Source organism: Dendrobates tinctorius, unplaced genomic scaffold (assembly GCF_039654945.1).
Source record: "Dendrobates tinctorius isolate UK_male_01 unplaced genomic scaffold, ASM3965494v1 ptg000049l, whole genome shotgun sequence".
Taxonomy (NCBI): domain Eukaryota; kingdom Metazoa; phylum Chordata; class Amphibia; order Anura; family Dendrobatidae; genus Dendrobates; species Dendrobates tinctorius.
The window spans coordinates 774,936-802,620 of NW_027361717.1; the positions used below are offsets into that span (position 1 = coordinate 774,936).

The window sequence follows — 27,685 nt, forward strand, 5'->3', positions numbered from 1 at the left end:
TCTGTCCATTAGATTCCGGGTGATAGGCAGAGGAGAATGACAACGTGACCCCCAACTTCATACAAAACGCTCTCCAAAACCTGGCCACAAATTGCACACCCCTGTCCGACACCATGTTCACGGGCACTCCATGCAATCGAACAATGTACTGTATAAACAAGCGGCCAAGGTTTCAGCAGATGGTAACGCAGGTAATGGCATAAAGTGGGCTTGCTTAGAAAATCTATCAACCACTACCCATACCACTGAGTTGCTCTTGGAAGATGGAAGATTAGTGATAAAGTCCATGGACAGGTGTGTCCATGGTTTATCCGGAATTTGCAAAGGTACCAATTCCCCGGCCGGCCGGACCTGAGAGCTTTTAGAGCGTGGGCACACCCCACAAGTATTTACAAACCTTTTTATATCAGTACCCATAGAGGGCCACCAAAAACCCCTAGCTACTGCCCCCGGGGTAGCTGCAATAAGAGGGTGTGCACTTAACACACAGAATCATGAAATTCTTGAAGGAGAATTTGTGCTTCCAGAATCTCTCTCTGTAACTCAGAGGAGATTTCGGCTACAACCACACCCGGTTGAAGAATGGAGGAAGGAGGTTCTGGAGGGGACACAGAATCAAAACTTTGGGATAAGCCATCTGCCTTTACATTTTTAGACCCTGGTCGGAACATGATGGTAAAATGAAATCGAGAAAAAAAAAGTGCCCACCGAGCCTGTCTGGGGGTCAATCTCTTAGCAGACTCGATATAGGCCAGGTTTTTATGATCAGTGATGACCGTAATGGGATGAGTAGCCCCCTCCAAAAAATGCCTCCATTCTTCGAAGGCCAATTTAACCGCTAACAGTTCCCTGTTACCGACATCATAGTTTCTGTCGGCCGAAGAGAACTTCTTAGAGAAAAAGGCACAGGGTTTGAGGTTAGTCAGGGTAGAGGAGCCCTGTGACAATACTGCCCCCACCCCCACCTCCGAAGCGTCGACCTTGACAATAAAAGGTCTTGAAGAATCGGGTTGTACCAACACAGGGGCTGTGGTAAAACACTTCTTTAATGTAAGGAAGGAATTTTTTGCGCCACGGACCAATTTTTTACATCTGCCCCTTTAAGAGTGAGGTCCGTCAAGGGCTTCACCACCTGCGAGAACCCTTAAATGAACTTCCTATAATAATTAGCGAAGCCCAGAAATCGCTGCAACCCCTTCAGGTCATGAGGCTGCACCCAATCGGTAATGGCCTGAACCTTCCCTGGATCCATGCGAAATCCCTCTCCGGATACAATTACACCCAGAAAAGAAAGTTCTTGCATAAAAAATGAGCACTTCTCCAGCTTAGCATACAAATGGTTCTCCCGGAGTCTCATAAGAACCGTACGTAAATGGTGTAAGTGTGACTGACTGTCCTCAGAGTATATCAAGATGTCATCCAAGTAGATGACTACATAACGCCCAATCTAGTCAGAATAAACAACATTAATGAAGTTCTGAAAAACAGCAGGAGCGTTAGTGAGGCCGAAGGGCATAACCAGGTTTTCAAACAGCCCCTCAGTTGTCAGGAACGCTGTTTTCCATTCGTCCCCCTCCCGGATCCTTATAAGGTTATAAGCCCCTTGTAGATTGAGCTTAGAAAACCATTTGGCCCCTGTGAGTTGGTTGCATAGATCAGGAATCAACGGGAGAGGGTACGTGTTCTTAACAGGAATTTTGTTCAGTTCCCGAAAGTCGAGGCACAGTCGCAACCCACCATCTTTTTTCTTTGCAAAGAAAAACCCCGCTGCCACAGGTGAGACCGAGGGCCGAATATGCCCCTTGCGAAGGCTCTCTTTGACGTACTCTTTCATAGCTTGGTGCTCAGGCCCGGACAAATTAAACAAACGAGCCTTCGGTAATTTGGCTCCAGGTACTAAATCAATAGCACAATCAAATGGTCTATGTGGTGGGAGCGCCTCAGCCTCGCTTTTGGAAAACATGTCTTCAAAGTCTCTCAGGTACTCCGGAATACCCTCCAGATGGACAGACAACACAGATACAGATATTATCGGATTGACAAAAGGAACTGGGTTACAACACAGACCATTATCATTACATCCCCATCGGATGATCTCCCCCTTCACCAAATCAATGAGAGGATTGTGGCGTTGCAACCAGGGCATCCCCAATACCAGTCCTGCAGGTAGATTATTCATAATGAAACAACTTAACTTTTCCACATGAGTGGAACCCATTTTCATAAAAAAAACTTCAGACATAAAGCAAATTCCATCCCGGGTAAGAGGGGATGAATCCACAGCCACAATTTTAACAGGGTCTTTTATCCTGACTGTCCCTATCTTATTAAGAGTCACAACTTGGGCATCAATCAGATTAATGGAGGAACCACAGTCAACAAAGGCGGTGGTCATAACAGGACCGCCAGCAAGTTCCAATTCAACCTGGAGCACCATCTTTGTACATGAGAAAAAATGTACCTGGGAGTCTGGACAACCTCCTCGATTGTTGCCCAGACTCAGTCATTTCTCTGATGGTTTCTCTGAAGAAGGGCAGGAGGGGCAATTCCTTTTCCAATGTCCAAAGGCTCCACAGTAAAAGCATAGTAGATTGTCTCTACTGTGCCTTCTCTCTCCTTAACCGAGACTGACCCAACCTCAATGGGCTCAGATACAGGTGCAGTGTCACACAATTTGGGGTACAAGGGAGACTCTTGTTGCATCATTCCTCTAGCACGGAGTCTCCGGTCCATACGGAACGCCTGCTTCAAGGCATCCTCCAGAGTATCAGGGGGAGGATGTAATGCCAGAGCGTCCTGCAGACGGTCAGACAGGCCCCTGCGGAACAACCCCCTCAGGGCGTCATTGCTCCAGGATACTTCGGCAGTCCAACGTCTAAACTTTGAGCAGAACCATTCAGCAGAGTGCCTCCCCTGTGTCACACTCAGCACCATATCCTCTGCCAGACGCACTCTATCAGGCTCATCATAAATGTGCCCCAGAGCCTCAAAGAACAAATTCACAGACATACGTTCAGGAGCAGAGGAAGAGAGAGAGAAAGCCCATGCCTGTGGATCCCCCCAAAGTAGGGAAATGACGACCCCCACCCTCTGCAACTCATCCCTGGAGGAGCAGGGCCTCAGAGAAAAAAAAGCTTGCATCCTTCTCTGAACGACCTGAACTCCCTTTTATCCCCTGAGAAATGGTCTGGCAATTTGACCGGAGATTCGGTGGATGCCAATGACACATCTCTATCCCCAGCACTAGGAGCCCCTGCAGCGACAGCCCCCTGCACAGTATCCACCAACTGTTGCTGGGTATGGGCCATTGTGTGCTGTTCCACATTCAGTTTGTGGAACATTTGGGTCAGGTGCTTGACCTGATCAGCCAAAGCTTGTATGGGATCCATGAGGATAACAAACTTTTTTTTTTTTCTTTTCCTTCAGAGGAAAAAAAAAACTGAAATGGTCAGCTATAATGTCAGGAACACCGCACTGCACTTGCTCACTGAGCCAGTGTGCGTGTCCTGAGTACAAAAACAGTGCTCAAAGATACCTGTGGAGCGGGGCAGCAACGGTGACGATGTGTGCTTCAGACTATCAGGACCTGAAGCATGTGACTGCTGGGGGTGTGACCTAAGCTCCACAGAGCTAGGAGCTGCAGGGAAACTCCTAGGAAGGTAACTACGGGACAAGATACCAAGGGGTATAGACAGGGACGTAAACCAGATCAAGCCGGGTCAAAGCACGAAATAGCAGGACAGTACCAAAGGGTTAGACAGAGCGAATATTCAGGACGTAGCAAAAGATCAGAAAACCAGAGCGGGCTATGGACGGTACAATAGGGACAAACTGTAACGGAGTAACAATAGCCAAGCCAGGAGGTCAGAACCGGAGAAGACAATAGTACCAAAATGAGAACGGAGTACAGAGTGAGGGGACAGACCAGGTCATACACGGGAATCAAACAAGCATTGCAGTATACACGCACACCAGGGGGGTCAGACACACAGCCAGAATAACAGTATAGCTGACAGGGAATCCTAGTCTGGAGTGAGTATAAATACCCCTCCCAGATCCAAAGAGAGGCCGGCAAAAGTTAACCCTGTGAGAACAGGACATTAACCATGTCCTAACCATGACAACCAGAAGCCTGCAGTTACGACTCAGTGCTTGCATTTTTTACAACTTCAGAAGAGGAGGCGTTAGAGCTGGAGGCTGTTTCAGCAATGTAAGCCACAAACAGTTCCTGATACTCTGGCTTTAAAAGCAGTCTACCTAGTCCCAGAAAAGGGAGCCTTACAGGCCTTCCAGAGCTACACCATGACGCTGGCTCAACACCTCCTGCCTTAGCTGCTATTGTGTTTTTGGCTCTACCAGCAGATGCACCACCACCACCATCAGTATCAGGTGGCCCTCCACGCCCACATCCGCGTCCTCTTCCACCATACTTTCTCATGTTTTTTTAAAATGGACCCAAAATACCAGCAGATATGTGGTACTGTATCAGAAGCGTACAGCTCTATACAGTCTATGGATAACAGTAAATCTCCGTATATATTTCATGAGGCATACACAGACGCTCACAGGCTCAGTATGGATTACCCAAAAAAATAACAAGTTGAAAAAGGGTGCAGTATCACCAGCTACAAGGTATATATAGTATAGTGTAAACATTCTGATTCTCCGTATGCATTTCAGGAGGCAGACACAAACACTCTCAGGTCCAGTATGGATTACACAAGAATATGAAAAGCTATAAATGGGTTATGTAACACAAGCGTACAGCTGTATACAGTGTTGGGGTAATCTTAAAGTTCCAAATATATTACCGGAGTAACAGACAGACGTTTACAGGCTCATTATGGATTACACCAGAATCTAAATAGCTAAAAAGGTTACTGTATCAGAAGCGTTCTGCTGTATACAGTGTTGGCCAAATTGAAAATATCGGTATAAATTTCCGTAGTCACCCTCAGATGCTCACTCAGTTTGATTTTGACCATAATAAAAAATGTTGTAAAAAAGTTCCTGGATAACAAGATAGCAAGTATATATTTTTTAGGGTACAATTGAAATCTCCGTATAAATAGTCCCGTAGTCACTCTCAGATGCTTACACAGTATGGATTTGACCGTAATGCTAAATGTCAAACAAAGGTACTGTATAACAAGACATAAGCTGTATAGAGTATAGTATAAAAATTTGTTTCTCTGATTCACCGTATATATAGAAAGCGTAACCCACACATGCTCACTCACTATGGATGATGTAGGGAAGGTGGACTGACAGACAAACTAGCCTGTAGTGAGAAGCAGAGGTGTAGCGCAGTGTAGGTGTGAAACCGCTAAGATAAAGAGAAAGGGTGCAGTGTTTTAGCTTGCCCATTGGAGGGCAGTGGAGAGTGTAGGAGTGGGACTGAATAACTGCCATTGGTCAGAGAAACTTTTAGGTGATGGTGGGCGGAGTTACCAGAACTGGAAGTATAAAAGGCTGAGGTAAGGTTCTGGAAGAGTCAGTCAGCGAAGGGAGCACAGTAAAGAGGAAGTTCTGCTGAAGAAATAGAGACAGTGGAAATGCTCCAGAGAGGACTGACAGTTGAGGCGGTCACGGGAGGGTGGCCCAGAGGACGGTAGCCACAGACAAAGACGGCCTGGGGCTATCATACGGACGGTGTGCTCAGACTGGTGCAGCGCTGTGGTGGTTGGGCCTAGGCCAGCCACAGTGGAAGAGCCACATAGGACGCCACGATTATAGTTACAAAGGAAGTGAAGGTGCCGGGGCCTGTGTACAGAGAAATGTGAAACGGCTGTGGTGAATTGCTGTTGTCGACAGAAGGATGGACACTAAAAACGGACCTGTTCAATACAAACTCTGTCTCAGTCTCGTGTTTGTCTGCGGCAAGAAGAGGGTCCCCCCCCACAGTTGGTTATCCTACAGATGATACCTTAATACAAATTTTTGAAACAAGGTACTGTATCAGCACATACCAGGTATGTCCAGTCTAGTGTTAAATTTCCATCTATACTTCCGGAGTCAGACACAGACACTCACAGGCTCACTATGTATTACACCAGAATTAAAAAAGTGGAAAAAACGAAAGGTATTCATAGCGTACATCAGTATACAGTGTTGTGGTACTTTTAAATGTTCGTATATATTTCAATCTCAGTAAACCAGTCAAGAATCTCCGCTACTGGAAACTACATGGATACAAGTATAGACACAAAGTCGAGTGTTAGCAGAAATTTTGGAATTACTCATCGCGGGAAAACCTCCCGGTATATGTTGCAGAGGCGATGCAGACCCTCAATTACTGTGTCTGTGGAGAAAGCGAAAAAGGTTCTTTGTGAATAAAGGATTGCTTTATCACAGTAGCGTAGATCACAACACCGTTACTCGTCTCCATCAAATTGTGAGGACAAGGAGAGATGTACCCATGTTCATCACTGCCTATCATGATGTGTCTGGTCATTTTGGAGTGCAAAAGACAGAAGCCACAGGCCGTAGGCAATTCTATTGGATTGGCATGAGAGGAGACATTGAAAAATGGTGGCAGGAATGTCACATGTCTGTGACTATCACAACTGTGAAAGGTGATCATAAACCACCACTGCATCTGCTTGTAAGTTGACGTCCATTTAAAAGGGTAGCCATTGATCATCTGAAGGTAGAGGCCAGCAGGACAGGCCATATCTACATCGTAACGATCATTGATCAATACACCAAATTTCTAGTGGCCGTCCCTGTGAAGGATTTAACTGCCCAGACTACACAGCGGTGGAACAGGGTGAGGTAAGTATTGCAACTTTCAAGTGCTGTGGCCATGACCAAGCAGAGGGGGCACAATCGTGGTCGACGGTACTGGCACAGGGCCCCTCATAGTATGATGGAGTGTCTGACGGAAAGTGGGCCCTCCCACCATCTGAGACACTGTATTGTACTATGAGGGGCCCTGTGCCATTGCCGTCATAGAATCATAGAATCATAGAATCATAGAATCGTAGAGTTGGAAGGGACCTCCTGGGCCATCTGGTCCAACCCCCTGCTCAAAGCAGGATTCGCTAAATCATCCCAGTCAGATGTCTGTCCAGCCTCTGTTTGAAGACTTCCATTGAAGGAGAACTCACCACTTCTCGTGGCAGCCTGTTCCACTCATTGATCACTCTAACTGTCAAAAAGTTTTTTCTAATATCTAATCTGTGTCTCTTCCCATTCAGTTTCATCCCATTGCTTCTAGTCTTTCCTTGTGCAAATGAGAATAAAGTTGATCCTTCTACAATGTGACAGCCCTTTAGATATTTGTAGACAGCTATTAAGTCTCCTCTCAGTCTTCTCTTTTGCAAACTAAACATTCCCAAATCCTGCAACCTTTCCTCATAAGACAGGGTTTGCAGACCGGTCACCATTCTGGTCGCTCTTTTCTGAACTTGCTCCAGTTTGTTGATGTCTTTTTTAAAATGTGGTGCCCAAAACTGGACACAATATTCCAGATGAGGTCTGACCAAAGAGGAGTAGAGGGAAATAATGACTTCACGTGATCTAGACTGTATGCTTCTGTTAATACATCCTAGAATTGCATTTGCCTTTTTTGCTGCTGCATCACACTGTTGACTCATATTCAGTCTGTGATCTATTAGTATACCCAAGTCTTTTTCACATGTGCTGTCACTTAGCCCTATTCCTCCCATTCTATATATGCTTTTTTCATTTTTATTGCCCAGATGTAGTACTTTGCATTTCTCCCTGTTAAAAACCATTCTGTTAGTTGCTGCCCACTTCTCCAGTTTATTTAAATCTTTTTGAATCCTCTCTCTCTCTTCTCTAGTATTAGCTATCCCTCCTAGCTTTGTGTCATCAGCAAATTTAATCAGTTTACCCTCAATTCCTTCATCTAAATCGTTGATAAAGATGTTGAACAATACAGGGCCCAGGACAGAGCCCTGTGGTACCCCACTTGAGACATTCTTCCAACTGGATGTGCAGCCATTTACGACCACTCTTTGGGTCCGATCACTAAGCCAGTTATGAATCCACCTAACAGTTGCCTTGTCCATTCCATACTTAGTCATTTTTTCAATAAGGATTGTATGAGAGACTTTGTCAAATGCTTTGCTGAAGTCAAGATATACTATATCTACAGCATTTCCTTGATCCACCCAATCAGTGATACCGTCATAGAAGGAAATTAAGTTAGTCTGACATGACTTATTAGTTAGAAACCCATGCTGACTCTGTTTAATCACTTCATTCTTATCCAGGTATTGATATACATGTTGTTTAATAATTTGTTCAAAGATCTTTCCTGGTATAGAAGTCAGACTCACCGGCCTATAGTTGCCTGGGTCCACCTTCTTCCCCTTTTTGAAGATAGGAACAACATTTGCTCTTCTCCAGTCTTCTGGCACTTCTCCTGTTCTCCAAGAATTTTCAAAGATTATGGAGAGGGGTTCAAAAATTTCTTCTGCTATCTCCTTCAGTACTCTGGGGTGTAATTCATCTGGACCTGGAGACTTGAATTCATTTAGGTTAGCTAAGTGTTTCCTCACTATCTTTCTGTTTATAGATATCCTGGATTCTTCTATTCCCTTAATAGGACAGTGAATAACAGTTGATGTTGCATTTCCTTTCTGAGAGAAAACAGATGCAAAATAGGAATTTAAAAGTTCAGCCTTCTCAACATCCTGTCTTACCATTTCATCATTTTCATCCTGTAAAAATCCTATAGCATCTTTGACTTTGACCGTCAGCCATTAGTGGGCCCATCCACCTGTTCAGAGCAACGGCACTTGCCCGGGTGCGCCAGGTCTTGACCCCAGCCGTTGGGGGAGGGGTGGACAGCCCAGTTATGGAGGTTTAAAAATTGGCATATGTAGATGTGTTGGCTGGACATTCAGCTGCTGCAAAGGGCGTAATTGGGCAAGTCCGAGGAAGAGAAGGGAAAAACCGAGGCACTTTTCTGGTAACCTTTGTGTCATCAGGGGAAGGTGGTACAAAATCCTTTGAAACCCATGCATGGTTCATTTTAATGAAGGTTAGATCATCAACATTTTGGGTCGACAGACGGTTCCTTTTTTCTGTCAGGATTGATCCAGCAGCACTGAAGACTCTTTCAGATAACACACTAGCAGCAGGGCAAACAAGCTCTTGTAAGGCATATTGTGCCAATTCAGGCCAGGCGTCCAGTTTAGAGGCCCAATAGTCAAAGGGGAATGACCTGTGAGGGAGAACATCGATATGGGAGGAAAAGTAGTTTGTAACCATAGTTGACAACTGCTGCCTCCTGTCACTTTTAATTGATGCAGTATTAGCAGTCGTGTGAGCGGTACTTGAGAAATAATTCCACATGGTCATTAAACCCGTCTCTGATGCCACTTCTGCTGTGTGCACCACGAACACCTCTTCCATTGTGCCCACTACGGCTCGTGGGAGAACCAGCACCGCTGCTGTGTGCTGGAAAAGCCTCAAGCAAACGGTTTACCAGAGTTGCTTGTTTGTTTGCCACTATTATCTCTAGGTTCTCCTGTGGCATGATGTTGTGTAATTTGCCTTTGTAGCGTGCATCGAGGATGCTGGCCAGCCAGTAGTCATCATCCCTCATCATTTTGGCAATGCAGGGGTCCCTTTTTAGGATCTGCAAGGCATAATCACACATGTGGGCCAATGTTCCAGGTGTCAATGATGCACTGCCCGTGGTGGATGGAGGAGCAGTTTCTGGCAAATCCACATCCCTACAGTCACTCACAAACACTGCCCCTGACCTTGGAACGCCAACATTTTCTCTTTCCCCCTGAGAAACATCCTCCTGCCCAAAATAATCATCCCCTTCATCTTCCTCCTCCTCCTCTTCTTCCTCCACCTCGTCCAGGACAGTTCCCTGACCAGACAATGGCTGACTGTCATCAAGGCTTCCCTCCTCCTCCTCCGCTGCAGACGCCTGATCCTTAATGTGCGTCAAACTTTGCATGAGCAGGCGCATAAGTGGGATGCTAATGCTTATGATGGCATCGTCTGCGCTTACCAGCCATGTGCATTCCTCAAAACACTGAAGGACTTTACAGAGGTCTTTCAGCTTTGACCACTGCACACCCGACAATTCCATGTCTTCCCTCAAACTGCCTGCCCGTGTATCCTCCCACAAATGCATTACAGCCTGCCTCTGTTCGCACAGCCTCTCAACCATGTGCAGGGTGGAGTTCCACCTTGTTGCAATGTCTATGATTAGGCGGTGCTTGGGGAGGTGGAGCAATCGCTGCAGCTTCTGCATACGACTGGAGTGTATGGCTGAGCGACGGATGTGTGAGCACAGTCTTTGCACCTTATGGAGCAGGGATGTTAACTCTGGATAATTATTACACTGTGTTCCAAATTATTATTCAAATGATATTTTTCTATGATTTTCCTAAATAGTCGGTACAAATGACAGTCAGTCTAATAAAAGTCATCACCGGTTAGAGTATGCATCGAATTTTATTGAAGAAACCTCCTAATAATAACAGTATAATCTCCAAAATGAATAACAACTCAAATTGCACTGTTCCAAATTATTATGCACAGTAGAATTTCTAAACATTTGATATGTTTTAAAGAACTGAAAATAAATGCTCATTTGTGGAATTTGCAGCATTAGGAGGTCACATTCACCGAACAAAAAAGCTATTTAACTCCAAAACATCCTAACAGGCCAAGTTACATGTTAACATAGGAACCCTTCTTTGATATCACCTTCACAATTCTTGCATCCATTGAACTTGTGAATTTTTTGGAGAGTTTCTGCTTGTATCTCTTTGCATGAAGTCAGAATAGCCTCCCAGAGCTGCTGTTTTGATGTGAACTGCCTTCCACGCTCATAGATCTTTCGCTTGATGATACTCTAAAGGTTCTCTATAGGGTTGAGGTCAGGGAAAGATGGCAGCCACACCATGAGTTTATCTCCTTTTATGCCCATAGCAGTGAATGACTCAGAGGTATTCTTTGCAGCATGACATGGTGCAGTGTCATGCATGAAGAGGATTTTGCTCCTGAAGGCACATTTCTGCTTTTTATACCATGGAAGACAGCGGTCAGTCAGAAACTCTATATACTTTGCAGAGGTCATTTTCACACCTTCAGGAACCTTAAAGAGCCCTACCAGCTGTTTCCCCATGATTCCGGCCCAAAACATGACTCCTCCACCTCCTTGCTGACGTCGCAGCCTTGTTGGGACATAGTGGCCATCCACCAACCATCCACTACTCCATCCATCTGGACCATCCAGGGTTGCTCGACACTCATCAGTAAGCAAGACTGTTTGAAAATTAGTCTTCATGTATGTCTGGGCCCACTGCAACCATTTCTGCTTGTGAACACTGTTTAGGAGTGGCCGAATAGTAGGTTTATGCACCACAGCATGCCTTTGAAGGATCCTACACCTTGAGGTTCGAGGCACTCCAGAGGCACCAGCAGCTTTAAATATCTATTTGCTGGTTTGTAATGGCTTTTTAGCAGCTGCTCTCTTAATCCGATGAACTTGCCTGGCAGAAACCTTCCTCATTCTGCTTTTATCAGCACAAACATGTTTGTGCTCAGAATCAGCCACCAATCTCTTAACAGTATGATGATCACGTTTAAGTTTTTCGGAAATATCTTATGTTTTCATCTCATGACCAAGGCATTGCACTATTTGATGCTTTTCAGCAGCAGAGAGATCCATTTTCTTTCCTAAATTCCTTGAAACCTGTGCCCTGCTTAATAATGTGGAACATCATTCTTAAGTAGTTTTCCTTTAATTGGGCTCACCTGGTAAACTAATTATCACAGGCGTTTGAGATTGATTTCAGTGATCCAAAGAGCCCTGATACACAATAGCATCTATGAGTTTATTTGAAAAACAAAAAATTACATCTTTATGACACTTAAATCCAATTAGCATAATAATTTGGAACACAGTGTAAGGAAGCACTGCACCACCAGGTTCAAAGTGTGAGCCAGGCAAGGTATGTGTGTGAGTTTTACACGGGCTATGGCTGCCACAAAATTACGGCCGTTATCACTGACTACCTTGCCAGCCTCAAGATGTAGACTGCCCAGCCATGACTCTGTTTGTCGCTGCAATTAGTCGGCCAGTACCTCCGCGGTGTGTCTGTTGTCGCCCAAAGACATCATCTTTAACACAGCCTGCTGACGCTTACCACTAGCTGTTCGATAGTGGAACACCTCGTGCGCAACACTGCCAGCTGCCGATGTAGTGCTCGTGCGACTGCACTCTGTGGACGAGCTTTCACTGATAGACGAGGAGGAGGAGGAGCGAAAGCCTACAGCCAACTGTTTCCTATACCGTGGGCTAGGCAGCACTGTTCCACCGCCGCTGTCCCCAGTGGAACCTACATCCACTACATTAACCCAGTGCGCAGTGATGGACACATAATGGTCCTGGCCATGTCTACTGGTCCATGCATCCGTTGTGAGGTGCACCTTTCCTCTCACTGACTGTTTTAGTGCATGGACAATGCGGTCTTTCACATGCCGGTGGAGGGCATGGATCGCTTTTCGAGAAAAGAAGTGACGACTGGGTAGGTCATAGCGTGGGACAGCGTAGGCCATGAGGTCGCGGAAAGCTTCGCTTTCAACCAAACGGTAGGGCATCATCTCTAATGAGATTAGTTTGGCAATGTAGGCGTTCAAACACAGTGTACACGGATGAGAGGATGAGTACTTTCTTGTCCTACTCAGAGTGTCTGGTAGGGTGAGCTGGACTGGAGAGCTGCATATGGGGGAAGTAGCGGTGGACCGGATGGAGTGAGAGGGGGTTGGTGATGGTATTGGTGGTGATGGCCTAGATTCAGTGTTGTATTGCAGAACCATTGTGATTCCCTGAGTGCTTTGGCCTTGCGATGACACCTCCACATTTAGTGCTGGAGGTGTGCTTAATGGTGGCGGTGGTCTTACAGCGGGGGTAGCGATGGAGCGTTGTTGGCTACCTTCAGTCTGAGCAGGTGCACATGTCCTACCTGAGGTTTTGTAGTGCGTCCATGCTTGCAAGTGCATGTTGATTAAATGTCTAAGCATGCAACTGGTATTCAAATTTCTGAGTTGTTTACCTCAGCTTAAGGTCCTTCCGCACATCTTACAGGTAACCTTTGCTTCGTCAGTAGGATTTTGGATAAAGAAGTGCCACTCTGAACTCTTCCTATTATGGTAAACATTTTCTGGCCTTGAACGCTGTGCTAAGTTGACCGTCTGGTCAAGCTGTCCTGCAACTCTTTTAGTTTTTGTTCCACGTTTTAGGACAGCTACGGGCCTTCTAGATAACCGCTGCTGCGATGTCAATGCCTGCTGCAGATTCTTCTCCTTATCTGAACTATTGCCAGCGCCACCCTCCTCCCCCAATGGATGCCAATCCGGGTCAAGAACTGGGTCATCCATCACCTCCTATTCAAAGTCATCTGCACCTTCCTCTTTACCTTCCACTGTGTCACCGTGTAAGGTGGTATGGTACGCGGGAAGGGGCACCTGGGTTCCATCAGGGTCAGATTCTGGCTCAATAAACTGCGAGGGCAACGTAGTGCTGTGGGTCAATGTACCAGCAGAATCATCTAGCAGTGGCTGTGCATCAGTGCACTCCATGTAAGATTCATCTTGGACTGGGGAATTCTGTATTTGACTGGATAACCCAGGCATGGTATGTGAAAAGGGCTCCATAGAGTAATCTGAAGTGTGGGCTGCCGCATCCGTAACTTTTGGTGGGGGTGAAGTATACAAGGAAAGGGGTTTTTTATGACCAGAACCCTGCACTGACGACTCCATGCTTGAAGTTTTCGACCGTTCAGAAGAGGAGGCAATAGAGCTGGTGGCTGTTTCGGCAATGTACGCCAAAACCTGTTCCTGATGCTCCGGCTTTAAAAGTGGTTTTCCGACTCCAAGAAAAAAAAAAATATAGAAAACGAATCTGAACTGAGAAAAGTAAGTTAATGTGTATGCACAATGTAAGTGCATATTAACACATGATGTGCGAACATATAAATCCCCTAAAACAAATTTTATTCAAAATACATTAAAAAACACCTATCCCAGTGAATCAATGGCAAATGCCATAAATGAAAAAGACCTAATCTGGGATGCTACATAGCCCTACAATAAGGCTTTCTGATACCTTCCTAGCTGTGGAGTTTGGCAGCCTAGAAGAACGAATTTTGGTGCCCCCACTCAACGAGGACTGTCCCTCACTCCCCTACCAGTCCCTAATGAGACAGGAGGCAAAACAATAATCAGATAGTGCAGAGATGAACATTCAAATTGCCCTAGGCTAAGGCAGGACCCCAGACAAATATCACAGATACATAAAAATTCTAATGTCTCCTCATCATGATCACTTATGACCAACTGGTATATCAAACAGACAGATGATAAAAATCTTCCCCCCTCAGGGGTATGTTATTAATCAAAATATAATAAACAGGGTCACTTATCATGTGCAGGTATGCCCCGACGCGTTTCTCCGCCTGTAGCGGTTCATCAGGAGGATCAATCAATAAAAATTATATCCATTTCCGATACCCAGATGATACATGATGGTATCGGTGGTCATAAAGAGGTGGATTTAAATAACCCCCATGATGCACAGCCACAGATTGGTCCCACCCATTATCCGGTGGTCAAATCACATATGAGAAGGCAGCGGTAGCCCCAATACGTCCATATGATAACAAATAGCCACATACCCTCAGCGTCAGCAAAGTGTCCCACCTCATCCTGATCGCCCAAGGATACAAAGCGGGCGGGAAAACTCCAGCGTGCATTCCACAGTGGAACACATCCTAGATGGCACCGGAGCTTCCGGTTTTGGCAGCTATAATCTAGCTCCATACCTTCGATACCGGCTTTCAATCAAACACTCCCGCCCTTGGATACCGGGGGGAGGAGGAACAGGCAATGTGCACTTCATAGTGGGGCGCACCAAAAATGGCGCCGGACCTTCCGGTCTTAATACCTTATTACTGCAGGTTGTAGGCTTGACGTAAGATGTGGGTCTTCAGGATCCTTTTGAAGGTTTCTATGGTAGATGAGAGTCTAATGTGTTGTGGTAGAGAGTTCCAGAGTAGGGGGCATACGTGGGAAAAATCTTATATGTGATTGTGGGAAGAGGAGATAAGAGTGGAGTCGAGAAAGAGATCTTGTGAGGATCGGAGGCTGCGTGCAGGTAAGTACCTGGAGACGAGGTCACAGATGTATGGAGGACACAGGTTAAGGATGGCTTTGTATGCCATGGTTAGGGTTTTAAACTGGAGTATTTGGGTAATGGGGTGCCAGTGCAGGGATTGACAGAGGGGAGAGGCCAGAGAATAGTGGTGGGGGGCAGGTAGATTAGTCGGGCAGCAGAGTTTAGAATAGATTGGAGGGGTGCAAGAGTGTTAAAGGGGAGGTCACAGAGCAGGAGGTTGCAGTAGTCAAGGCGGGAGACGATGATGACATGGACCATTATCATTAGTAAAGAGATTGTTCTTTTCTAGTCAACACTGCTTCTTCATCATTGGGGATTAGCTGTACAAACAACTAACACCACCACCATCATACTCTACTTAAAGAAGCATCGATTACATAAATCATCATTCACCACATTGCCCTTTCTGATATGCGCATATTTAGGATTTGTTATCAGCTGTGTGTGCCAAAGCAAACAAAAGCTAGAAATCCCTTCTCTTAGGTTTGGCGGATTGCACTAAACTAAAATCTATATATATAAAGATGAATGTATGTGTGTATCAGCCACACCCACTCCACATAGCTCCGCCCAATCAATAAGCATCTTTCATTTCATCAAAGCTGTTTAAAAGAAGCTGAGCTGTGATTGGTTGCTATGAGCAACAGTTTTCCCACTCCACAACACCTCAGCAGACACTGACTGGGTGGGAGAAATCTTGCATCCTCAGGAACATAAGCTCCTAGCCATTGTCTGCCCCCCCAGAAAGGAGCAGAGAGCACATGACAGAAATGAATCACCCTCTCCCTGCCTATATCCCCATCACACATCCTCCATCCCAAAGTCCCATAGGCACATCTTCCCTCTTAAAGGAATCCCCAGTATGGAAGTTTGGGCAAATCCCTCAGCGCTCTGATTCTGACCCCAGACTTCTATTAAAGGAATCTCCGATATGGAAGTTAGGGCAATTCTACTCAGTACTCTGGTTCTGACCCCAGGCTTCTCTTAAAGCGATCTTCGGTATGGAAGTTAGGGCAAATCCCTCAGCGCTCTGATTCTGAGCCAGGCTTCTATTAATTGGATAATTGGTATGGAAGTCAGGGCAAATCCACTCAGCGCTCTGGTTCTGATGCCAGGCCCCTCTTAAAGGCATCATTGGTATGGAAGTTAGGGCAAATGCACTCAGTGCTCTGGTTCTGACCCCAGGCCCCTCTTAAAGGGATATCCGATATGGAAGTTAGGACAGTTCCATTCAGAGCTCTGATTCTGACCCCAGGCCCCTCTTAAAGGGATCCCCGGTATGGAAGTGAGGACAAATCCACTCAGCACTCTGGTTCTGACACCAGGCCTCTCTTAATGGGATCCCCGGTATGGAAGTTAGGGCAATTCCACTCAGTGCTCTGGTTCTGACCCCAGGCTGATGGGATGATGTGGGATATCAGGGATAGTAGTTCGGTGGCTCTAACGGAATGATGTGGGATATTAGTGGTAGTAGTGGGGTGGCTCTGGCTGACAAGATGATGTGGGACATTAGGGGTAGTAGTCCGGTGGCTCTGATGGGATGATGTGGGATATTAGTGGTAGTAGTCTGGTGGCTCTGTTGGGATGATGTGGGATATTAGGGGTAGTAGTCCGGTGGCTCTGGCTGACAGGATGATGTGGGATATTAGGGGTAGTAGTGCGATGGCTCTGGCTGACGGCATGATGTGGGATATTAGGGGTAGTAGTGCGATGGCTCTGGCTGACGGCATGATGTGGGATATTATAGTGAATGTGGCTATGCGGAGTGGGTGGGGCTATACACTCAGCTTTATATATATTTATAGATATAATCATTATAATTTGTTATAACTAACCGTAGTTAGTTACTTTGCCCGGGCAGCGCCGGGCTCTTCAGCTAGAAAATTATAAAGTGCAATCGCAACCCGGGGTCCATCGTGCAGAGATGTTTACCTGCTGCTAGTGTGAACAAATGATAAAAAACTAGCGAACGCACTGCGTTAAAACCACACAGAGCGAACGGGACGAAGAGTACCAAGGTCAGCTAACCACCAAGAGGCAGAGAAAAAAAAGAAGAGTGCAATACCCTGTTAAACCCGCAGAGAATAAGCACATGGGTTAAGCTTGACCCGCAATTGACCACTGCTAACTGCACACATGGCCAAGACAGGTGCTAAGTCAAACAAAAAGGCAAAATCTACACTGCCTATCTGAAGCTGACCAGTGCTAAGCACACAAAAGCATACAGACAGAGTGGTAGAGTATCCACCCACATACACCAAAACACAAATGATGCTAGCATGCCCACTGGCGCAGCTGGAAGCCTTTTATGCACTAGGCTCCACTCCAAACACTCACACCCCATCAGACAGGGCGTTGCCCATGGGCCAATCCAGAGCTGCCACATCACCAGAACAGTCAGCGTCCGAGCACCAATAAGAAGGCACCACATCACAGACATGCTCAGTAAGATGATTTCTGGACTTATATTCCAGAGGGTAGGGCTGCCTTTGTGTACCACTTGTTACCATAGACTTAGCTGGAGTGCCAGCAGTAACCACGTGGACACTATGAAGTAGTGCAAGACACAGGGACCGATGTCTGGGCCTGAATGGGAGACTGCAGAGGCAGACAAGACCTGGGATTCATCCTGTGCAGAGGGAGAACCCTGGTGCCTAACACCCCCTCCCTAAAAAGTCTTTATTTCAATAATCTGGAAATTTAGAAAATTTAGACAACATACTGTAAATAAACATACATAAATAACGACTGAAGTTAAAAGGGTAATAGATAGTTTTAATGTTTGGCTGGGTACTCAGTTTAGAATTAGAGTTGTATAGCGACCAATAGCAGATAGATAGGATTAAAAATATGGTTCTATTAGGGACTCCAGAACAACATCAGCCATTATTTGTGTATACTTATTCATGTTTGTTTGTTTCCATATTGTGGGCATGTGTTTGTGTGTAATTGGGGATGAGTAAGAGACTCATTGTGACAGAAAGCTTGATCACCGTGCCGCAGATTATAAAGCACCAAACCCCTCTCTGCCGTAAACCACTTGATGTTACCATAATGGTGCCCCATACTTGTTGGGTGTATCATGTTTTATCTTTTCTTTACTGTTTTGTGATGGTTTTTATACCTTTAGTCCATGTAAGCACTGATTGCACTGGTGCAAGTACCACTGATTGCCAACATGAAGTTTAGCGTAAAAAATTCAGGAAACATGAACAGCTATGAACTCCATATAAAATGATCCAAAATAGAGGTTGGGGGGGGCTTAATTCACCTGTTTGTTTGGGACCCATATATAATTATTTAGTCACTCTAGACTTTAGACTACGGTTGCCTGTTCCTTTCTTTATAGAAAGTTTACTAAGGCATTGACAGAAATGTGAAAGTAATGTGGGTACTGCAAGTAATGAGTAAACATGTTATCACAAGGGTATGTACCACCGAACACAGCCATTAATTATTTCATGCACTCAACAAGTATTAAAGATTCCCATAAAAAAATGAAAAACAATAAAACAATAAAATCACGATATTTAGACTAAAAAAAATTCTTAAGTTGGCTGATTGGAATTAGAGGAATATTACTCAGCAGGTATTACCTGGAAAGCTTCACCCTTTTATAGTCATAATAGGACTCTAATATGCTCTCGAGTTTTCTGATAACAGGAAGTCTCCAGACTAAAATTTTTTTGCCTTCATTTACCACAATACAAGGCAAATGAACATTTTATTTACCAGCTTTCACAAGACATTAGAAAATGTATTTTACTTTTATTAATTCATGCAAAAATATTCAAAGAATCCAATTTCTAGTAAAAAAAAAATGAGGTTTATTAGCTCCATAAACCAAGAGGAAGAACATACGACCAGTCAATACTCTAGCCGGTATGCTTCCACCCACACACAGTATGAGATCTCTCCAGCTCCCACACTCAGGCAGAATGTGCACTATTCATTGGCCCTTTTTCTCTCCAGGGTGAAAAACTGCTCAGTTCCGCAGCTGACTACCCAGTCACTCCATTAAGAGAGAGAACTTCATTTGTCTCTCTCCCAACTGCAGCTCACATCTTGGCTGGTCACTCGCAAGCTTTAACCCAATTGCCTCTGTTTCAATGTCCAGCAGACTGACCGAAACCCCAGCAAAGATACACTTAACCCATTGCCTGGTTTTTAGCAAAACAGTGCAGGAGCCCTCCTAATCAAGAGATTGCAGTGCTTGGACTTAACTCTTAATTACCTGGCCTTACTACAGTAGATATATAAAACATTTACTTTGACATTTATTATACTGTAGAAAAATCAAATTCTTAATGAAATGTGCACTGGAGTTCAATGTGTCAAATTTGATAGAAAGTACACACCTCTTAAAGGGAATCTGTTAGTAGGATCAGCCCTCCTAAACCGTCTATATGAGTCTGTAGGTCATGGGAAGCTGAATAAAATGATACCTTGATATGTGTGACCCAATGTCTTATTCCAGAGAAATCTGTGTTTTTCTTATATGTAAATGAGCTGTTCAGGACTATAGGCCGGACACTAATCTGCATGAGACTCTGCCTCCGGAGGTTATTATAAATAATAGCTGGTGCTACCAGTATATGTAATAGCCACTCTCTGCACTCCTAATCTCACTGCAGAGCTGTGTGTTATTATATCTGACACTTCTGCAGGCTCTACTCAGCTTCCATCTCACAGGCAGACAGTGTTGCAATGCAGCAGAGCAATGAGAGCTGTGTTTATAAGGAGACAAAGCTCAGTTCTACTATTTTGTGTTAGTTACATGTCTCCCACTAGTAATGGCCCCATTTCATGTTAAATAAGCTTTGGGTGCAGATTTTCAGGGAGATCTATGTCTGGCCAATAGATCTTAACAACTCATTTACATATAGTCATGGCCAAAAGTGTTGTCATCCTTTAAATTGTTCCAAAAAATGAAGTATTTCTCCCAGAAAATTATTGCAATTCCACATGTTTTGTTATACACATGTTTATTTTCTTTGTATGTATTGGAACAGCACACAAAAAAAGAAAGACAGAAAAAAGGCAAATTGGACATAAATTCACACTAAACCCCCAAAATGGTCCGGACACAATTGTTGGCACCCTCATCTTAATATTTGGTTGTACACTCTTTGGTATGTATAACTGCAATCAATTAATTCCTATAACCATCAACAAGCTTCTTAAACCTCTCAACTGGAGTTGCAACCATTTTGTGGGAGAAATACTTCATTTTCTGGAACAATTTCAAGGGTCATGACTGTATAAGAAAAAAAAACCATGGATTTCTCTGGAATAAAGCACTGGATCACAGATATCTAGTTATCATTTTATTCCACTTCCTATGACCTACATGCATATGTAAATGGCTTAGGAGGGTTGGTCCTAATGACAGATGCCCTTTAATTTATTTGGTGCATCTTACAACTGGCATACACCACCAACAGACATGTTTCTCCAGCTAGGGGATTGGGTACATTTCTGTCATAATTTCTGGTTGCTTTGTGGCATAAATTAAGATGAATTTGATGGACAAACACTTCCACACCTCATCCCATGCCAAATTTTGTGGAGAAGTCCTGGATTGGCTTAAAAATTACAAAATTCACAAAATTGTAGTGGAACGTTTTTTGTTGCACGAAATTGTCAAATTTTCCTTGAATTGGGCCTAAATGTCTGTCTATCTATCATCTATCTATCTAAAGATTATTAGTACATTTAATGTCAGATACAGACACAGTGTATAAAAATGGAAAAACCGGAGAAAAAATAGCCACATTTATGTGTAGTGGCAGTTTTCTTTCAGGTCTTATAATAATAAAAACACAGACATTACCAGTGCCGCTCACCTATTGTTGCAGGCTCCAGTGATTAATCTGTACTTTAATTCCCAGCAAGTATTTGTACAAGATGGTGGATCATATGGAGCAATACAACCGGTCATATTGGCAATAAGACTGAGAATCTGTTGAGGTAGCCCTAAAAATAAATGGATTATATTATTGAACTAAGTTTCAATTCTTTTTCCAGTCTACACGTTTGTTCTAGATTCAGTAATGTCTGGTTGTAGGTATATATTAAAATGTGTGTATTAGAGCTTATGTACAATTGCACACGACCATAAAAATCGGACATTCACATTTTCCCCAATGTTATTCATCGAGGCCAAGCATATGTCACATTTGGATCGCACTCAGCCATTCAAGTCTATTAGTCTGTGGAAAACTTCGAACTTCACTCAGATTATATTGGATTGCAGTCCCATTTTCAAGAACAGATTGAATGGAGAAGAAGGAGAAACTTTTATTTTTCTCCACTTACAAGAAAATCGGATTACACTCTGGTCAAAGTCTGATCTGTCTGATTAGCATAATTGGACCAATTATTTTGGATGACAGAAAAATAGCCATGTGACCCTAGCCTTATAGTCACCAATTAGTAAATGGAAACACATTTCTGATGTTGCATAATGCCTCCTTCACACGTCCTTGTTTAAACACATGCGTGACCAAAACAGTACCCATGACATCAGTGTTTTTACCATCGGTTTGTCAGCCATATGTCTGATTTTACCATTAATGTGTCATCCATGTGTCCGTTTTTACTATCAATGTGTCATCCATGTGTCCAATTTTACCATTAACATGTCATCCGTGTGTCTGTTTTTACCATCAATGTGTCATCCGTGTGTCCAATTTTACCATCAGTGTGTCATCAGTGCGACCATTTTTACCATCAGTGTGCCATCTGTGTGACTATTTATACCATCAGTGTGCCATCTGTGTGACTGTTTATACAGTACCATCAATGTGTCATCCATGCGACCATTTTTACCATCAGTGTGTCATCCGTGTCTTCATTTTTATCATCAATGTGTCATCTGTGTGTCCATTTTTAGTATCAGTGTGTCATACGTGTGACCATTTTTAGCATCAGTGTGTCATCCGTGTGACCATTTTTAGCATCAGTGTGTCATCTGCGTGACCATTTTTAGCATGTGTGTGTCATCTGCGTGACCATTTTTAGCATGAGTGTGTCATCTGCGTGACCATTTTTTGTATTATTATGTCATCCGTGTACCATTTTTAGCATCAATGTGTCATCCGTGTGACCATTTTTAGCGTCAGTGTGTCATCCGTGTGACCATTTTTAGCATGAGTGTGTCATCTGCGTGACCATTTTTAGCATCATTGTGTCATCCGTGTGACCATTTTTAGTATCAGTGTGTCATCTGTGTGACCATTTTTAGCATCATTGTGTCATCCGTGTGACCATTTTTAGCATCAGTGTGTCATCTGTGTGACCATTTTTAGCATCAGTGTGTCATCTGTGTGACCATTTTTAGCATCAGTGTGTCATCTGTGTGACCATTTTTAGCATGAGTGTGTCATCTGCGTGACCATTTTTAGCATCATTGTGTCATCCGTGTGACCATTTTTAGTATCAGTGTGTCATCTATGTGACCATTTTTAGCATCATTGTGTCATCCGTGTGACCATTTTTAGCTTCAGTGTGTCATCTGTGTGACCATTTTTAGCATGATTGTGTCATCTGCGTGACCATTTTTAGCATCAGTGTGTCATCTGTGTGACCATTTTTAGCATCAGTGTGTCATCTGCTTGACCATTTTTAGCATGAGTGTGTCATCTGCGTGACCATTTTTAGCATCAGTGTGTCATCTGTGTGACCATTTTTAGCATGAGTGTGTCATCTGCGTGACCATTTTTAGCATCAGTGTGTCATCCGTGTGACCATTTTTAGCATCAGTGTGTCATCTGTGTGACCATTTTTAGCATCAGTGTGTCATCTGCGTGACCATTTTTAGCATCAGTGTGTCATCTGCGTGACCATTTTTAGCATGATTGTGTCATCTGCGTGACCATTTTTAGCATCAGTGTGTCATCCGTGTGACCATTTTTAGCATCAGTGTGTCATCTGCGTGACCATTTTTTGTATTATTGTGTCATCCGTGTGACCATTTTTAGCATCAGAGTGTCATCCGTGTGACCATTTTTAGCATCAGTGTGTCATCTGCGTGACCATTTTTAGCATGATTGTGTCATCTGCGTGACCATTTTTAGCATCAGTGTGTCATCCGTGTGACCATTTTTAGCATCAGTGTGTCATCTGCATGACCATTTTTAGCATGTGTGTGTCATCTGCGTGACCATTTTTAGCATGAGTGTGTCATCTGCGTGACCATTTTTTGTATTATTATGTCATCCGTGTACCATTTTTAGCGTCAGTGTGTCATCCGTGTGACCATTTTTAGCATGAGTGTGTCATCTGCGTGACCATTTTTAGCATCATTGTGTCATCCGTGTGACCATTTTTAGCATCAGTGTGTCATCTGTGTGACCATTTTTAGCATCAGTGTGTCATCTGCGTGACCATTTTTAGCATCAGTGTGTCATCTGCGTGACCATTTTTAGCATCATTGTGTCATCCGTGTGACCATTTTTAGCATCAGTGTGTCATCCGTGTGACCATTTTTAGCATCAGTGTGTCATCTGCGTGACCATTTTTTGTATTATTGTGTCATCCGTGTGACCATTTTTAGCATCAGAGTGTCATCCGTGTGACCATTTTTAGCATCAGTGTGTCATCTGCGTGACCATTTTTAGCATGATTGTGTCATCTGCGTGACCATTTTTAGCATGATTGTGTCATCTGCGTGACCATTTTTAGCATCAGTGTGTCATCCGTGTGACCATTTTTAGCATCAGTGTGTCATCTGTGTGACCATTTTTAGCATCAGTGTGTCATCCGTGTGACCATTTTTTGTATTATTGTGTCATCCGTGTGACCATTTTTAGCATCAGTGTGTCATCTGTGTGACCATTTTTAGCATCAGTGTGTCATCCATGTGACCATTTTTAGCATCAGTGTGTCATCCGTGTGACCATTTTTAGCATCAGTGTGTCATCTGCGTGACCATTTTTAGCATCAGTGTGTCATCTGCGTGACCATTTTTAGCATCATTGTGTCATCCGTGTGACCATTTTTAGCATCAGTGTGTCATCCGTGTGACCATTTTTAGCATCAGTGTGTCATCTGCGTGACCATTTTTTGTATTATTGTGTCATCCGTGTGACCATTTTTAGCATCAGAGTGTCATCCGTGTGACCATTTTTAGCATCAGTGTGTCATCTGCGTGACCATTTTTAGCATCAGTGTGTCATCCGTGTGACCATTTTTAGCATGATTGTGTCATCTGCGTGACCATTTTTAGCATGATTGTGTCATCTGCGTGACCATTTTTAGCATCAGTGTGTCATCCGTGTGACCATTTTTAGCATCAGTGTGTCATCTGCGTGACCATTTTTAGCATGTGTGTGTCATCTGCGTGACCATTTTTAGCATGAGTGTGTCATCCGTGTGACCATTTTTAGCATGAGTGTGTCATCTGCGTGACCATTTTTTGTATTATTATGTCATCCGTGTACCATTTTTAGCGTCAGTGTGTCATCCGTGTGACCATTTTTAGCATGAGTGTGTCATCTGCGTGACCATTTTTAGCATCATTGTGTCATCCGTGTGACCATTTTTAGCATCAGTGTGTCATCTGTGTGACCATTTTTAGCATCAGTGTGTCATCTGCGTGACCATTTTTAGCATCAGTGTGTCATCTGCGTGACCATTTTTAGCATCATTGTGTCATCTGCGTGACCATTTTTAGCATCATTGTGTCATCCGTGTGACCATTTTTAGCATCAGTGTGTCATCCGTGTGACCATTTTTAGCATCAGTGTGTCATCTGCGTGACCATTTTTTGTATTATTGTGTCATCCGTGTGACCATTTTTAGCATCAGAGTGTCATCCGTGTGACCATTTTTAGCATCAGTGTGTCATCTGCGTGACCATTTTTAGCATGATTGTGTCATCTGCGTGACCATTTTTAGCATGATTGTGTCATCTGCGTGACCATTTTTAGCATCAGTGTGTCATCCGTGTGACCATTTTTAGCATCAGTGTGTCATCTGTGTGACCATTTTTAGCATCGGTGTGTCATCCGTGTGACCATTTTTTGTATTATTGTGTCATCCGTGTGACCATTTTTAGCATCAGTGTGTCATCTGTGTGACCATTTTTAGCATCAGTGTGTCATCCGTGTGACCATTTTTAGCATCAGTGTGTCATCTGTGTGACCATTTTTAGCATCAGTGTGTCATCCGTGTGACCATTTTTAGCATCAGTGTGTCATCTGCGTGACCATTTTTAGCATGTGTGTGTCATCTGCGTGACCATTTTTAGCATGAGTGTGTCATCCGTGTGACCATTTTTAGCATGAGTGTGTCATCTGCGTGACCATTTTTTGTATTATTATGTCATCCGTGTACCATTTTTAGCGTCAGTGTGTCATCCGTGTGACCATTTTTAGCATGAGTGTGTCATCTGCGTGACCATTTTTAGCATCATTGTGTCATCCGTGTGACCATTTTTAGCATCAGTGTGTCATCTGTGTGACCATTTTTAGCATCAGTGTGTCATCTGCGTGACCATTTTTAGCATCAGTGTGTCATCTGCGTGACCATTTTTAGCATCATTGTGTCATCTGCGTGACCATTTTTAGCATCATTGTGTCATCCGTGTGACCATTTTTAGCATCAGTGTGTCATCCGTGTGACCATTTTTAGCATCAGTGTGTCATCTGCGTGACCATTTTTTGTATTATTATGTCATCCGTGTGACCATTTTTAGCATCAGAGTGTCATCCGTGTGACCATTTTTAGCATCAGTGTGTCATCTGCGTGACCATTTTTAGCATCAGTGTGTCATCTGTGTGACCATTTTTAGCATGATTGTGTCATCTGCGTGACCATTTTTAGCATCAGTGTGTCATCCGTGTGACCATTTTTAGCATCAGTGTGTCATCTGCGTGACCATTTTTAGCATGTGTGTGTCATCTGCGTGACCATTTTTAGCATGAGTGTGTCATCCGTGTGACCATTTTTAGCATGAGTGTGTCATCTGCGTGACCATTTTTTGTATTATTATGTCATCCGTGTACCATTTTTAGCGTCAGTGTGTCATCCGTGTGACCATTTTTAGCATGAGTGTGTCATCTGCGTGACCATTTTTAGCATCATTGTGTCATCCGTGTGACCATTTTTAGCATCAGTGTGTCATCTGTGTGACCATTTTTAGCATCAGTGTGTCATCTGCGTGACCATTTTTAGCATCAGTGTGTCATCTGCGTGACCATTTTTAGCATCATTGTGTCATCTGCGTGACCATTTTTAGCATCATTGTGTCATCCGTGTGACCATTTTTAGCATCAGTGTGTCATCCGTGTGACCATTTTTAGCATCAGTGTGTCATCTGCGTGACCATTTTTTGTATTATTGTGTCATCCGTGTGACCATTTTTAGCATCAGAGTGTCATCCGTGTGACCATTTTTAGCATCAGTGTGTCATCTGCGTGACCATTTTTAGCATGATTGTGTCATCTGCGTGACCATTTTTAGCATGATTGTGTCATCTGCGTGACCATTTTTAGCATGATTGTGTCATCTGCGTGACCATTTTTAGCATCAGTGTGTTATCCGTGTGACCATTTTTAGCATCAGTGTGTCATCTGTGTGACCATTTTTAGCATCAGTGTGTCATCCGTGTGACCATTTTTTGTATTATTGTGTCATCCGTGTGACCATTTTTAGCATCAGTGTGTCATCTGTGTGACCATTTTTAGCATCAGTGTGTCATCCGTGTGACCATTTTTAGCATCAGTGTGTCATCTGTGTGACCATTTTTAGCATCAGTGTGTCATCTGCGTGACCATTTTTAGCATAAGTGTGTCTTCTGCGTGACCATTTTTAGCATCATTGTGTCATCCGTGTGACTATTTTTAGCATCAGTGTGTCATCCGTGTGACCATTTTTAGCATCAGTGTGTCATCTGCGTGACCATTTTTTGTATTATTGTGTCATCCGTGTGACCATTTTTAGCATCAGTGTGTCATCCGTGTGACCATTTTTAGCATCAGTGTGTCATCCGCGTGACCATTTTTACCATGAATGCATCATCTGTGTGTCCATTTTTTCTTCAATGTGTTATTTGTGTGTCCATGTTTACCATTAGTGTATGGTACAGTTGTATCTGTTTTTACCAGCAATGTGTCATCCGTGTGTCTGTTTTTACCATTAATGTACGGTCCCGTGTAAGTCTTTTTACCATCAGTGTCTTTCCACTATGAATAAAGAAAGTTAGAAATTGCCAAACTTCTCCTATACTACTCAATGTTAAACATGGATGGCACACAGATGCCGTGTGTACTGTACGTGTTTTTCACGAACCCATAGATTTGTATTGTCCCTTGTCATCCATGCTGCTGTAAACAAAATAGACATGTCTTCGTGTGTTTAGCACGGACACAAGGTCCATGTATAAACACAGAAACGTGCATAGCACCATAGGTTATGATGGGTGCACGTGGCATCCGAGAAAACATTTTGAAGTTACAAGTACTGGAAGCACAGACATGTGAAGGAGACCTAAGACAGGGTTCA

The 27,685-nt window shown here is 43.7% G+C and overlaps 1 protein-coding gene across 1 annotated transcript in view; it reads right to left on the reverse strand.

The window, feature by feature from the left end:
* Positions 1-22,099, reverse strand: part of TPO (thyroid peroxidase) — a 206,571-nt gene extending 184,472 nt beyond the window's left edge. The window contains exons 1-2 of the mRNA XM_073576633.1: positions 22,090-22,099; positions 21,025-21,154 (exon numbers count right to left, since the gene is read on the reverse strand). Coding sequence (XP_073432734.1) covers positions 21,025-21,154; positions 22,090-22,099 — 140 coding nt within the window. The remainder of the gene's footprint in view (positions 1-21,024; positions 21,155-22,089) is intronic.
* Positions 22,100-27,685: the final 5,586 nt, after the last annotated feature.